Source organism: Heloderma suspectum, chromosome 3 (genome assembly GCF_057233095.1).
Source record: "Heloderma suspectum isolate Gila_16-S chromosome 3, 16-S_ref, whole genome shotgun sequence".
Lineage (NCBI taxonomy): Eukaryota > Metazoa > Chordata > Lepidosauria > Squamata > Helodermatidae > Heloderma > Heloderma suspectum.
Window position 1 is genome coordinate 258,107,623 of NC_139460.1, and position 14,703 is coordinate 258,122,325.

At 42.4% G+C, this 14,703-nt stretch overlaps 1 protein-coding gene across 2 annotated transcripts in view; it reads right to left on the minus strand.

The window, feature by feature from the left end:
• Nucleotides 1-14,703, minus strand: part of PDCD11 (programmed cell death 11) — a 42,216-nt gene that overhangs the window by 17,556 nt on the left and 9,957 nt on the right. For both annotated transcript variants that reach the window (XM_084846417.1, XM_084846416.1), the window contains exons 10-22: nucleotides 14,573-14,697; nucleotides 12,094-12,154; nucleotides 11,459-11,605; nucleotides 10,133-10,384; nucleotides 8,174-8,314; nucleotides 7,502-7,696; nucleotides 6,432-6,602; nucleotides 5,253-5,472; nucleotides 4,511-4,663; nucleotides 4,101-4,216; nucleotides 2,775-3,289; nucleotides 1,522-1,584; nucleotides 241-349 (exon numbers count right to left, since the gene is read on the minus strand). In XM_084846417.1, the coding sequence (XP_084702543.1) occupies nucleotides 241-349; nucleotides 1,522-1,584; nucleotides 2,775-3,289; nucleotides 4,101-4,216; nucleotides 4,511-4,663; nucleotides 5,253-5,472; nucleotides 6,432-6,602; nucleotides 7,502-7,696; nucleotides 8,174-8,314; nucleotides 10,133-10,384; nucleotides 11,459-11,605; nucleotides 12,094-12,154; nucleotides 14,573-14,697 (2,268 nt within the window). The remainder of the gene's footprint in view (nucleotides 1-240; nucleotides 350-1,521; nucleotides 1,585-2,774; nucleotides 3,290-4,100; nucleotides 4,217-4,510; nucleotides 4,664-5,252; nucleotides 5,473-6,431; nucleotides 6,603-7,501; nucleotides 7,697-8,173; nucleotides 8,315-10,132; nucleotides 10,385-11,458; nucleotides 11,606-12,093; nucleotides 12,155-14,572; nucleotides 14,698-14,703) is intronic.

Here is a 14,703-nt window from a genome sequence, read left to right on the forward strand (position 1 = left end):
AACCTGAACAGCAAACATGAGGAAAGTAGTTCCCAAATGGAGAAAGGGGGCGGGGGGAGGACAAAATAATAGTTTTGGAGACTACATCTCAATAGGTATGATTTCTCAACTTTTGTTCATGCACCTACCCATTGTATTCTGGAGGATTTCATTCTTCCCTAGTCTAAGCTAGCAATTCGCCCAAAGTTTTAAAGCTGGGGAGAACCTATTGTACTGGCTTTGAGAAATTCTAGGTCTCACCTTCTTCACGAAGCATGTCACCATCTGCCCAGGCTTGAAGGGTTTCAACATTTCTTCTGGATTGCTATCTTCAGGGCCCAGGGCTGTTTTGCTTTCCTCTTTCAGCTGACTGATCATAAGAGGAAAAGCAGTTACGTCTCTAGGTTCTCTACTTTAGCACTCAAATTCCTCGATGATATCCATTCAAAATGTCTTTTATCTATTCATTTAGAGTACAGGGCTCCCAACTGCAGGTTAATTTGTGGCAATCAAAAAGCAAGGGCCACAGTGCACAAACAACATACCAGGATGTGTGTCACAGACCTAGTAAATTCCTAACTAGCATTATCAGATTCAATTCATAACTAGCAATATTAGGTACTATTGTTCTAATCAGATTAGAACAATAGTACCTAACAGTAACCTGTGAACGATTTGGATTCTAAGTTGCCCCTCCATTAGTGTAAGGGAGGGGGGTATTTTTGCCCACTCCTCCCTCCATCTGCAGTCCAATGCACCATATCACAAGAACATAAGAAGAGTCATGTATGACGAGACCAAGAGTCCATCTAGTCTAGCTTTCTGTTCACACAGTGGCCAACCACCTGCCTGTGGGAAGTCCACAACTAGGACCTGAGTGAAATAGAACCCTTACACTCGTGTTCCCCAGCAGGTGGTATACAGAGGTTTTTCCAACCACCAGGAGCAGATTTCCAGGGAGCACAGTGGAGAGGGAAAGGGAAGGAGGGAAAGCCTTGCTTTGTGAACTTTGTTTTGTTCATGGAAGGAAAGTTAGCATCCAAGTCAGTGTAATTCTGCAATAGCTTGTTCTGTTTTAGAATTTAGCAGAACATCATGTTTTGGGTATGCTCATTATCTGCAGTATGATGAGAGGATCAGCAGCTTGCTCCTTGCATCCTGCCAATATCTCTAGGCCCAACACTTGCCAACATTTCCGGGCTGTAATACTACTGGCCCTCCTCCCCTCAGTGTATACCACTATCCCAGCACCTGCCAAGAAATTCTGGAGTCTACAATGCTCATTCAGCGCCTGAAGCATAATTTACACGATTCTGACAAGTTACATTTGGGTCCAATATATTAGTCTAATAATTCTTAGACTAATACCTGAGACCCTCATATATTTCTTAGATGCAGAATTTAGGTCTAAAATTTCTATTCTGTTTCTAGCACTCAGAAACACTCAGACCAACAGGAAGAGTTTAGAGGGGTGCAGTTGTGAGCATTTAACATGTTCTAAGACTTCAATTCACTACACACATTATTGAGATCCCTCCTTACCTTGGTTGGATACTGAGCTCTGGGCATGTATGGGTGAAGTGGGGATGGCTGATGGGCAAATATCTGAAAATTAAGAGCAGGTTAGCACATCATTCTTGCTCTAATCAATTTGGCATAAAAGGAAGACAGCACATCCCCCCACCCCGCAATTGCACTAGCAGAATGCTAAGCAAATACACAAGCTAAATAGTTTCTCTCTCAGTTATTTTGACATGTTTCCTCAATAGGAAGCCCTAGAAATATTAACTGTTTCCTGAGAGAGAAGGTGCCATAGAATTTACAACTGCTAACATTAGAGCAGTTTATGTTCTCTGTCTCACTCTCTCTTTTCAAAAAATTGAACAAATATACCATATTTGCAGAAAACGCTATAGTCCCAAATATTCTCTTCCAGAAAGGGAAAAACACTGTTTTTCAGACCTTTTCCCAAGAAGCCAAATGCTCACAGTTCCGATTTTCCTCAAATACAGTGATAATCTATCCTTCTGAAAAAGTCCATATATAAAATGTAAGGTGCAGTTCTATGTGCACGTACTGCAACTTGAACATTCCAGATTTCTCCTTTGTCAGTCTCAAGGCTTTGTGCTTGAGAACATAACTCTGCAAGTGTTATGGCAATATGTATTACAGGCTCTGATAACAGAAAAGCAAACTTAAAATAAAACCCCACATGGGCTTCATATCCTGTTCATGTAAATCAGAGATAGGGACCTCTGATCCATGGAGGTTCTCCACCTGACTCGCCAGGAGTAAGCCCCAGTGCTCTCAAGCCTGCAAAAGCGCAGTTCAATTCTATGTAGAGTATTTAAAGTGCAATTGCCCTTAAACATCCTCTTATCTCTGATCACCAGAAATAACAGAAGAGGCTTGCAGGCTCAAATGCAGAACTTCAGTGGCCACATCCAGTCCACAGACCAGACGATCCCCATCACTGCTCTACATCAAGTGTGAGGAAGTAATCCACTCTGGATCCCCTCCTCTACTGACAGAGAATTCCAAGTCGCCTCCCTATTTGCTCTAGTTGGAAATGGGTGGTATTCAGGAAGGAGCAGAGATCAGACTGACTGTTTCACATTATCTGAACTAGGACTGTAAACTATGAACAGAGCATCAAATGCACAATGAGATATTTGGACTTGGGACACAGATGTGGAAAGTTTTGTGCCAGAAAGAACATTGAATGAGAGTGACAGAAATGACTACAAACAAATATCAGAAAAGAGGCACTTGTAAACTGGGAACATTTCTCCTACCTGTGAGTTTTAATGTCTCTGCCCCCAATGACCCGAGCAGTCACCTTCTGCCCAACTTTTAGCACTGATGTTGGAAAGGTCTGTAGAGAAACTTCATCCAGGATCTGGGATGCATGAATAGAGCCGGTCAGGTGATCATCAATTGCGACTAGGACATGGGTAGGTTTGACAGACTTCACAGTTCCTTTGACGACATCTCCCAGACACAGTGAGTGTTTCATCATGGCCGAGGCCTCCCCTAGTGTCTCAGATTCATGTCGAGTCCTGATTACAGCCTTTCTCTTCATTGCACCTTGCACAGCAAACAAGATCCCGGCATCACCTGTCTGTATAGTTTTCAGAACCACCGTGACTGACTGTCCCATCTTCAGCTTTTCAGAATCAAACCGGAATGTGTCATTGAAGTGGGAAGCCACAGGGATGGCGATCAGCTGACCTGTTCCTAACAATGAAACAACTGCATGCTCTGTAGCCACATGCTGCACGATGGCTTGGTGTTGAGAGTCTGGGGTTAACTGGAAAAAAACCCCAGAGAAATGACATTCAGAGAGTCAGGGAAACCAAACATCTGGTACAGATTTCTGTAGTCACTTTGTCCTGAGGCAAAAGTGTAATACTTGAAGGAGGGATCCCCAACATGGCACTCGTGGGGACCTCCACCAGCACCTGCAAAACTTACTGCTCAATACCCCCATTCAAAACTGTATTTTTAATTAAAACATTGAAAGACATTAGGGTGCCACGTTGTCCTTCCTATTCCTAAACCTGCCACTGATCAGTTGTTCAGCGGGCAGGAAGAGAAGGAAAGAGTTGCTTCCTGACCCAACCCATCTTCTTCTGTTCCTGTAGACCTTTCCCCTTTGCGCTCTCTCTCTCTCTCCCCCTCTCCACTCCCAGCCCCTTTCCTCACTATTTCGCTCCCTTCCCCATCCCTAGCCTTCTTTCTCTTCCTTCCTAACCCATAGTCTTCCTCTTTCTCTCCCACTCACCCCTTTATTTTGCTATTTCTCCCCGCTTCTAGCCTCTAGCCTCGCTCTTTCTCTCCCCTCTAACCCTTTCCCTTGCTATTTCCCTCTCCCTCCCAGCTTCTAGCCTTGCTATTTCTTCCCCCCTGCCACCACTTAGCCAGGCCCCTGCTGTAGCTGTTATGTGATTAGCCACATTCTCCATGGGAGACATTTTGTGGTGGTGCCCACAGAGGCTCTCAAATTCTCTTTTTTTGTTTCCCAATTCTACAGATTCTATGTTCTGTGATTCTGTCATTAACCAGGTAAACACGTGTTTACTTTAGTGGTGAGCATAAAAGACAATTAAAGTTAATCATACCTTTTTAGGTTTGGGAGACAGCAGCTCCTCTCGAAGAGATACATAGATATTTGATTTCAGGAAATCTATGCAGAGAACCACAACTCTTGCTTTTTCACCCGGAACAATATTTTTACCTTAAAAGAAGATAATTGCCCAATGTTGCAGAGCAAAATAAAGTTATAAAAAACTGTGCCCCAGTAAGAGATTCTATTTAAATTACAACATTAGTAGCAAAATCAATAGAAAAACCCAGAATTCATCCCTCACCCCCCCCTCGCGCACACACGCATACACACACACACACAAACAGCTTTGTACTATTTAGAAAGATGCAAGCCTTTGCAATCAGTCATCCATTTACTACCTGACAAACAAAATATAGGCCATCGGGCAGATGTGACTAGAGAAGACCACATGACATAGCATACCTCCAAGGTGGCTGTGAGTGGCCATTACAGTCAACCCAGAAACACAGGTGTCACTGAAAATTGCCAAGCCATCTGCCCTGATTTCATCAACCACCAGCTCCAGCTTCTGCCCAGGTTTTAATTCACAGAGTTTCTGGGCCACAATAGAATCATCTGAAGATAAGGAAAGACAGAATGAAACATAATTTGCAACTTGTTTTTTCATTATGCATGTGTAGAGCAAGTTTTAGCTTCATCTTTAAAAAAGGATCAAATGTAATTATATTTAATGGCGTCCCGTATTTTGCAAGGATACACCTTGAGCATTACCACTTGAAAATCACCTTCTTTATATTTAAGACAGTGTGAAAATGGACAGAAATTATGGGGTGGGAGGATTTTTTTTTCCTTTTCCTTTTTTGAGCTGTTTACTCATAACAAATGAGCCACAGCCACACAGAAACAAACTACCAAAGAATGTGACTCTTTCCTCAACTGTCAAGTTAAACAAAACCCATTGAGCAACTGCATATAACAGAAAGTCATTCTGCGCGACTGAAAATTTTACCTGAAACAAAATCCTACGAATCTCAGCTTTTCTTAGAAAAAAGAAAGAAAAAGTGAGTTTCAACCTCCTGATTTTGTGAGAAAGTGCTCACACCTTGCGCCATGAAACAACATTGCTCAAATGCAGCCACTATGATAGGAAGTGGCCAACATGAGGCTTCCAAGTGCCATCTTTCTTATCCTCAAAACCTCCTACCTCTTTTTCTCATGATGCTCTTGATCTCCTGCAGCTCTTTAAAGTACTGAACAAACAAGGAGAAACTCTCAGAAACAGAATCCTCAGAGGAGCACTCAGACATCTTCAGGGACAGCAGGATGCGCTGCTTCTCCTCATCAATGCTAGTCACCTTGGCAATCACAGTCTGACCAATCACAAAATGGTCTTTGGTGTCTGTCACAAACTTGTCACTCATTGCCTACACAGATCAGGAGACAGAGACACAATATTCCTTAGAGGGCCTTCTCAAGACAGGGTCCAACTATACCAACATCAGTTCTTAAGACCTCCAAGAAGAAAGCCATGTATTCCAAACAGCTATCTATAAGCTGGGTTAGGGCCAGCTCTACTAGCCACTGCTCTGCATGTTCTCTCTCCTCCTGCAGCCTTTTCCTCATTTTCTATTCTTCAGTAGGAACCAGCATGAAGCAGAAAGAGTCTACAATTTCCCTCTTGCTTAATTTTTGATTATTTAAGCAAGTCGAATCATGCAATTTCCATTGTGGATAGTATTAACATTTTTGTTTCTAATACAAGAGTATTCACAGCCCTGAACACAGTCTTGCCTGCAGAATTCACAGGAACTTCTGTCACCCAGGGCTCACTTTTGGGGGGATCTTTTGAAAATAAGAGCTGGATGGCTGACATTACCTGTGGTTTGTTGACAGACAGTAATTCCATCACAAACAAGGTCACTACCTTTGCAACAACACTAAACAACAACACAGCTGTCTATAACGCAGGCACCTTTTATAAAACCCCATTGTAACTGTTTTTAAAGGTGTCTGCATTATAGAACTTTTGTAAATGTGTGTCACAGTTTGGTTCACTTTTATTAGTATTCTGTATTCTGCATTGCTGTATTTTATAAAGTTTGCATTTTGTAATGGCCTTTGTGCCACAAACAAATACATTCAGTTCAACTCCTGTCACTTCATGAAGTATGCTTGTGAGCAAAGAATTCCCAGCTATTATTTTGTGCTCCCCCCAGCCCCCCACTCCCATTCCCCACTATAAAGCTGCTCCCAATGGCAGTTCTTATTCCTGAAGGGGAATACAGCACAAGATATCATTTTAACTTCAAAACCCTCCCCACCCCTCTCCTTCAATATATCTAAACAAACTAGTTTTCAGTATGGACAGTGCAACATGCCTTACCGATTTGGGTGCCAGCCCTGTCAAACCATACGGAAACTCCACAAAAACTCCATAAGGCATGATGTTTCTCACAAAGCCAGTCAGCAGCAATCCAGGATAGATGTCAGAGAAGCTCTTCACCACTTGTTCCCTCTCTATGGCTGAAATCACTGCTGGTTTTCTGCTCAGGGTCTAAACGACAGGTCAAGGAATAAAACAGGAAAAAATGACAGGACTGGGAATTTCTTGTACTTGGCTACCATGAGTGGGGCATCCCTCCAAAGCCTAACAATGTGGGGAGTCAGCAGTTTCCAGTGTATGGCACAGGGGCACCTAAGGCACATTATGCCATACAACAGATCATGCTTCAAGCAATGAACTATATGCTTCCATTCAGATTCTGTCAGCAGTAAAGCCCATTAGTTCCCAAATGGCATATAGCATGGAAACTAATGGCTCCATCCAGGAATAAAGCAGGTGCAGACACCAAAAGCTTTGCCAGCCAAAGTGATGAAGGACATGGGTCAATTCTATTCTCCTTCCACCAGAAATGTTGCCAGATGATTTCTTTCCTTCAGACTGCTAGACATAGGCAGAAATCCTATATAAACTTTTTTTAAAGGTATGACCCATTGAACAATGGGACTTACCTTTGAGTAAATCTGCTCAAAGATTTAAATCTGCTCAAGGATTGCACAGGCTGCAACTCTAAACACACTTACTATGGAGTAAGCTCCATTGAACACAGTGGGACTGACTTCTGTTCAAACCCTGCACAGGATTAAGGTTTTATACCTCTGGGGAACTGGGATATTGGGCAAACTCCAGTTGTCAATATTAAGCGATTGGTGAAATATCCCCAGATTGAAGTGTCTGGAGCATGGTGGGAAATGGGAAGAAAGGATTTTAATGTCAGATATCTCACAAACTAGACATGATGAGATCCTAGCTGCTTATAAATTAACATGCACAGAATATTCCAAGGTTTGAGAAGAACCAGGTCACTAGTTTGAGGGAAGAAATAACTGTAATGTACAACATAAAATGACAAGTGGTTTAACCAAAGGCTTGGGAGGAATGAAAAAGGATACAATATGACCTCCCTTGTCATGGAGACATATAACTCTATGGAGAATATCATTTCCTTTGAGCCAATGCCACCACAATTTGCTATTGGACACATGATCAGAAAGATGCATTACAGGAAGGTAGGCAGAAAGGTTGTCTGGCAAGATTGTAACTTCTAGGCCATCTTCTTTCTTCTTCAGAATTTTCACATCAGCAATCTGAGCGAAACACAAAAAATGGGAGACACTTTAAATGCATGGAAGAATATCACCTTACAATGCAGTATGCCTGGAATCACAATGAGGTTCTTCAAAATGCAATGATCTCAGCAATAGGGGCTGAAGTTTAGGAATAATTATTTTGATTTGAAGAACATCTGCTTAACATTAAACAAAACATAAGTGTTCCACTTTTGCATGCAGTACTTAATACGATATTTGCAGCCCTGTGGACCTTTCCTTCTTAAGGTATACGAACCCATGTCTGATATTTCAGAGATCAACCAGAAGATAAAACACATTGATAAAGTGAGAGGTATCCAGGCAGCACTGAACTCTATCCCTCCGAAGGCCAGCATCCAAATTATTTTGAAAGGGACCATTGCGCTGTTTTTCTGATTTGCACTTCCTAGCACGGAAGACTAATCATCTTCAGGTCCAACAGGAAAGAGAAGGGAACTCTTTTAGAATAATTACCTGTCCAGTTCCATATGTCACTTCTCGTTTCTTTGACGTCTCCTCTCTCCCATTCTCTGAAAGAGCATTATCTGTCAGCTTGAATGAGAGCAGCAGTCTTTCCTGCTCAGGCTCACATTTTAAGACAATCACTTTGACCACCTGATTAACAAAAGGGGAGAAACAAAAACTATCTTAATACAGTATGCACATTCACCCTTATAGACAGGATACAGAATATATATACCTCATACTTTCTATGTACTTAAAAATGTAGGATTGCTATGCCATCCTTAACTCTGAACTTACCCATTTTGCCCCTGACCTTCTCTCCTTGGCATCCCATGTGTGCCTTTATATCCAATGTTGCCATTTTTTGGATATAACAAATTCTGTAAAATTCTGGAAATTTCCATTGTATAGACCATATTTGTTAGCAGCATTTGAAACCATCAACCATGGTATCCTTATGGATAGGCTATCTGGGTTGGGAGCTGGAGGTATTGCACTGCAGTGGTCCCACCCCCACTTGGATGGGCAATTCCAGAAGGTGATGCTGAGGGATTAGAGCTCCATCCCTTGGCAGTTATGCCACGGGGTGCCACAGGGCTCAGTTTTATCCCCCATGCTGTTTAACATCCACATGAAAACACTGGGGGAGGTTATCTGGGGATATGGACTGAGGTGTCACCAATATGCAGATGACACTCAGATCTGTCTCCTTTTCATCAAATCCAGGGAAGCAGTGCCTGGGTGTGGTAATGGACTGGATAAGGGTCAATAAACTGAGACTCAATCCAGATATGATGGAGATACTGTTAGTGGGTGGTTATCCTGCCTGGATGAATGATATTCAACCAGTTCTGGAGGGGGTTGCACTCTACCTACAAGATCAGGTTCATAGTTTGGGGTTGCTCTTAGATCCAGCACTGTCATTGGAGGCACAGGTGGCCTCACTTGCCCGGCACACCTTTTAGCACCTTAGGATGATATACCAACTACAGAGATAGCCTAGCTAGTTATCCTTGCTCTGGTAACCTTTTGTTTGAATTACTGTTATATACGGGCTGCCTTTGAAAACAGTCCGGAAAGTTAAGCTGGTCCAAAATAGGGCAGCGAGACTGTTAACAGGTACTAGCCAATGTGATCATATTTTGCCATGCTTTATGATGTGCACGTATTGAATTTGATCCAGAAGTGGACTGGCAAAGTACTATTAACTTACAAAGCCCTAAACAGTTTGGGGGTCACCTGAAGGATCGTCTCCTTCCATATATACCTACCTGGACTCTAAGATCATCCTCAGAGGCCCTCCTTTGGGTGCCCCCACCGAAAGAGGTGAGGTGGGTGGCTACTAAGGAGAGGGCCTTTTCAGAGGTGGCACCCTGATTATGGAATGGAATGCCCTCCCCAGAGGGGCTCGCCTGGCCCCTATGTTGTTTATTTTATTTATTTTCCCAGGTTTTTTAGCTCTTCAGTTTTAAAAAAAATGTATGTATGTGTTTAGATCTTTGCACTGCTGCCAACTTTTATCTTGGTTGCTATTTTGGTTTTATTCTGTCTTAAACTTATGATTTTATATTATGCTTTACTATGTTACTGTATTTTATAGTTTTAAGATTTGTCTGGTAAACCGCCCAGACAGCTTCCACTAATGGGCAGTACAGAAATGAAATAAAATAATAAAATATTTAAAGTCATTTTTACTAGTACTTTGAAAAAAATATTAAAACTAAAGATAGGGGAGTTGAGATGGAAAGCGAATGAACACACTGCTATGTCTCACTATCTACTCTAGACTTAAGAAGGTTGTGAATTCTGTAACAAGATCATGTGAAAAAGAAAAATCCACATTCTACAACTAAATAATTGCATGCACATTAAATATGTTAGTTATGCAAGTATGTACAGTCATCTATAACTACAGATATTATTTCATGGATACTCAGGATGCCTTTTACTTTTATGTCCAGTGCTTACCTGGCCTTCATAGAAGGCTTCCTGAGGAACAGTAAAGGGTGCCACACCAAGCTCATTTTTGGGGACGAGTCCTTTTATGTCATTAAAGAATTTCACAATGCAGCCAAACTCCCTTGCACACACAACAAAACCATGAGTAATGAGTCCTGGCTTTGCATCTTCATAACTGGCGAGGACAGGAAGTTGGGAATGGACAAGTGTTTTTTTAAGTGTCAGAATGAGCTTCCTTTCTTCAGGATTGGAGACAAGCACCTGGGAGAGGAAGAGTCTGGAATGATGTAATGATCTCAACAATAGCAGCTAAAGTCTAGGAACATTTATTTTCCTATGAAGAACACCCCCAGGTTAAAAGTACCTTAAGAAAATGGTACAAGAATCTTAGAAAAAATGGCTTCGGACCCAAGTGAAAGAAACTCTAACCCTGTTACTTGTATACAGAACTGGGATTAGTGCAAACATCACTGGCATGACCCATTAGCTTATCAAAATAAGGGCTACTGAAGGAGAAGTTGTGGGAGACCGAGCTCCTTATCCTATAAATAAGACTGTTGAATAACACCCTCTGAACACAAATAACTTAAAATGGAAGCAACCATTATCCTTTTACAGCATGGGTATTGAATCTCTTTCAGCCCAAGGACCAGATTCATTTCAGAGAAGCCCCAGAGGGCCATATACCAGAGGTGGGTGGGGCCAAATATGCCACCATGTTTTAGCTTAAAGCAGTTACTGGCAGGAACTAAGCCTCAGGAGAAGCATTTCAAACTTTTAGAATTGGGAAAGCTGCTCAAAAGCTCAGAAACCACCCAATGCTTAGTGGTCCGGAGAAAGGGGAGTGACCATCTGGGGAACCCTGGAGGGTCAGATATGAGGTTCCTCACCCCTATTTTAGAGAATGAGAACTACAACTGATCCATGTAATGCTTACATGGGAGTATGGCCCACAGAACTTACTTCTGAGTAGACATGCTTAGGATTGCGCTATGGGAGTCACATCACTATTCAGTGATGACACTTGAATTATCTTCAACAGGGTTTATCTACCAAATTTCTATCCAACTTTTCCTCTCACATTAGCCTCACAAACCCTGTGATTAGGTTAGGCTGAGAGACAGCTACCAGCCCAAGGCTACCCAGCGGGAATCACGACTTAGGGGGTTTTGCACATCCAAGAGTTTAGCCACAACCCCACACTAGCTCTCATGAAAAAGGCAGGTTATCACATGGGAATGCACTCTGGTTGCTGAACAATCCACACCTTTCCTTGCTAGAAAGTTCCTTAGAACAGTCCTGAGTTTCAAGTGGTCCCTTACAGGGAGATCTTACCCGGCACTTGACAGTGGTCCCGACACTGTATTTCTTTTCTGGTTGTTTCAAAAGAACATCTGCCAAATGCAGGCTGGGGACCAGGCCATTGATGTGAGCGGTCACCTTTACTTGCATACCAAAGGGCTTCAGAGTTAACACTGTGCCCTACATTCCCAAAGAAAGAGTCAGGAAACAGTGCTGTGGTTTAGGATACCCCAACCCCAAACCTTGTTACACTGTAACATAAAACTAAATATTAGGATTCCACAAAGACATGTACAATGGCTTCACCTAATGAGAACCATACTGATCTCAATCAATCAATTTTATTACAGTCATAGATCAGCAAGCATACTGATCTGTATACAACTGTTAATCTGGTACTAAAAGGGTTAAATAATTAACAACAACAACAACAATGGTTGTGTTAGGTTGTTCTGAAATTAACAGCATTGCTCTACTAATGTCACATAGCAGGATGTAGGCCCAAATAGTTATCCAACACAAAAGAATGGACTAGGACTTCAGAAATACTTGTTGAACAAAACTGGACAAAGCCCTTATTCCCAGATTTGTTCAGCATGATAATTGGATGACTGAGACTATAAAGACAGTTGGGGTGGAGTAAGATTTTTTTTCCTTGTTGAACTTACTTCTAGCACCTGCCCAGGGTGAATATCATGGTATCTCAGGAACGGAGCATCAATAATGTATCTACAAACATTTTTTAAAAAACAAAAGAGAAGCGCTGATCTGTTAGGTGGAATAGAAACCACAAGAGGTAGTGAAGAAAACAGATTAAGAACATAGGAAGAGCCATGCTGGATCAGACGAAGGATCCATCTAGCCCAGCATTCTGTTCACACGGTGGTCAACAAGAAACCAACAAATCCCCCCTGCCTTCCATCATGGGGCAATAATCACTGGAAACTCTTTCACTTTATAGCACAAAGGATGTTCCTATGCAAATCAGCCACTTATTTGTGTAGCCCAGCCTTCCCCAACCTGGTGCTCTTTGACTCAACTCCCATCAGCCCCAGCCAGCATGGTCAATGGTCAGGAATGTTGGGAGTTGTAGTCAAAAACATCTGGAGGGCACCAGGTTGGAGAAGGCTGGTATAGCCCATTTTAGGTGCAGTCCTCAGCATACTTAGAAAGTAGCAGGTTCCTCAGCTTTCTTCTGAGTAAAGATATGTAAGGATTACTATACCAAGTGCTTGACAGTCCTTAGCTCATTCATCCTCACAGGAGCTTTCAGCCGTCTCATCTGCCTCAGGTTTTAATCTGCACAGAGCCCAAACGCAGCTGTATTTCATGAAGTGAAAACTCCCAAAGAACAGGTGCCAACCAAACACAACAGTTTCAAGTTTTACTAACACTAGGATTCTCCTTCTCATTTGACCCTTACACCCCTACAACTGCTTCCCCAGGCACCCAAAGGTACATATTGGCTGTAACAAGCCTACATTACGGCTACTGGCCACTGCATGAGAAGAATCATGTGACCGTGTCATGTGGCCCTGTGAGAAATGCTTTCTGTTGCTCTCCTGTATCCTTGCTTAATCCGAGTCTTACCTCGCCATTATGCTTCCACACACCTCACTCCTTGTCCTTTTAATCAAGGCCTTGCACCACAATGCTGAACCTCTTTCAGCCCAAGGACTGAATTCAATTTTGGAGAAGCTGTATGGGGTCGCATCCCAGTGGTGGTTTAGGGCTGAAGGCAAAAGGGGTGGAACCAAAACTACCAGCATAGTTTAGCTTAAAAGCTCTGGCTGCCTGTAACTAAGCCTTAGGAGAGACATTTCAGCTTTTTAAAATGGAGAAAAAACTGCAATTGGTGATCAGGAGAAAGGGGGCAGAGCCAGGGGAAGGGGGCACGGGACCCCAGGTGAGTTTGAGGTTCAACACCCCTGAACTACAAGGTCTATTATAGCATGCTGCTGGTAGTTTCTTATGTGAGTGAGTTCAAGTGAGAGCTAGAATCCTGCATCTGACTACAATAGAGATACTTTATTATTTGCCCAACAATATTGCTAGATATCTTTCAACATTCTATCAAACTGGTGATTAACTTCACGGGGCAGTTCCTGAACTAAAACGGACTCCAACGATTTTCTTCATAGCTATTGTAGCAAAAGATAACCTAAGGGCAAAAGTGTTCTTGTCCACCTTATAAGCAGAAAGGTCAGATATGCACTGGCTGCCAGTCCATTTCCGGGCCCGATTCAAAGTGCTGGTATTAATATTTAAAGCCCTTAACGGCTTGGGGCCAGGTTATCTGAAGGATCGCCTCCTCTCATATGTGCCTGCCCGGACCTTAAGATCGTCAGTGGCCCTTCTCCGTGAGCCCCTGCCAAAGGAAGTGAGGCAGGTGGCTACTAGGGGGGCTTTTTCTGCTGTGGTACCCCCGCTCTGAAATGAGCTCCCTAGTGAGGTTCGCCTGGCACCTACAGTGTATTCCTTTCGGCACCAGGTGAAGACCTTTTTATTTTCCCAGGCATTTTAGCATTTTAGCTTTCTAGACTTTTAGCTTTGCTGTTTTAAATCTGTATTTTAAACTCCTGCACTGCTGCTAGGTTTTATTGTGGTTGTATTGTTATATTGTGGTTTTAATGTTCTATATATTTTAAATTGTTTTACTGTGTGCTGTTTGGTTTTAATTTTTGTGAACCACCCAGAGAGCTTCAGCTATTGGGCAGTATAAAAATGAAATAAATAAATAAATAAATAAATAAAAATATGTATAGAACTGATTTTTAAAATGAGTAGGTGCAGTCCACGGCACATTCCACTGCACGGACTGAGTCCTTCTGAAAGCAACAGGACTTCAGGGAGGACTGCAATATGGCAATTATTTGTTAGGCACTGGGAAGTTCCATCTGCCTGGAGGAGTTTCAGAAGTGAGCACATATTTCAGACATGAACATACAAAGTCCTTTAAGCCAAAGACTGGCTTATACAAATTGTACTGGAATGAGACAGTGGGTTGGATCCAGATTTAGTCATACTTAGAGAAGACTCACTGAAATCAGTGAGACTGAAGTTAGCCATGACCTATTTAAGACCCACTGATTTCAATAGGTCTTCTCCACGTTTGAATAAATCTGGACTCAATCCAGGACAGCTTACCGTTTGAGAGACACCAGCACCACATCATCCACTAGGCTGTAGTCAATAATTCGGCATTTATGTTTGCTTCCAGGCTTAAACAACTCCGGTCTGAAAGTTTTGGGGGAATCTGACAAATGTTTTAGCTATAA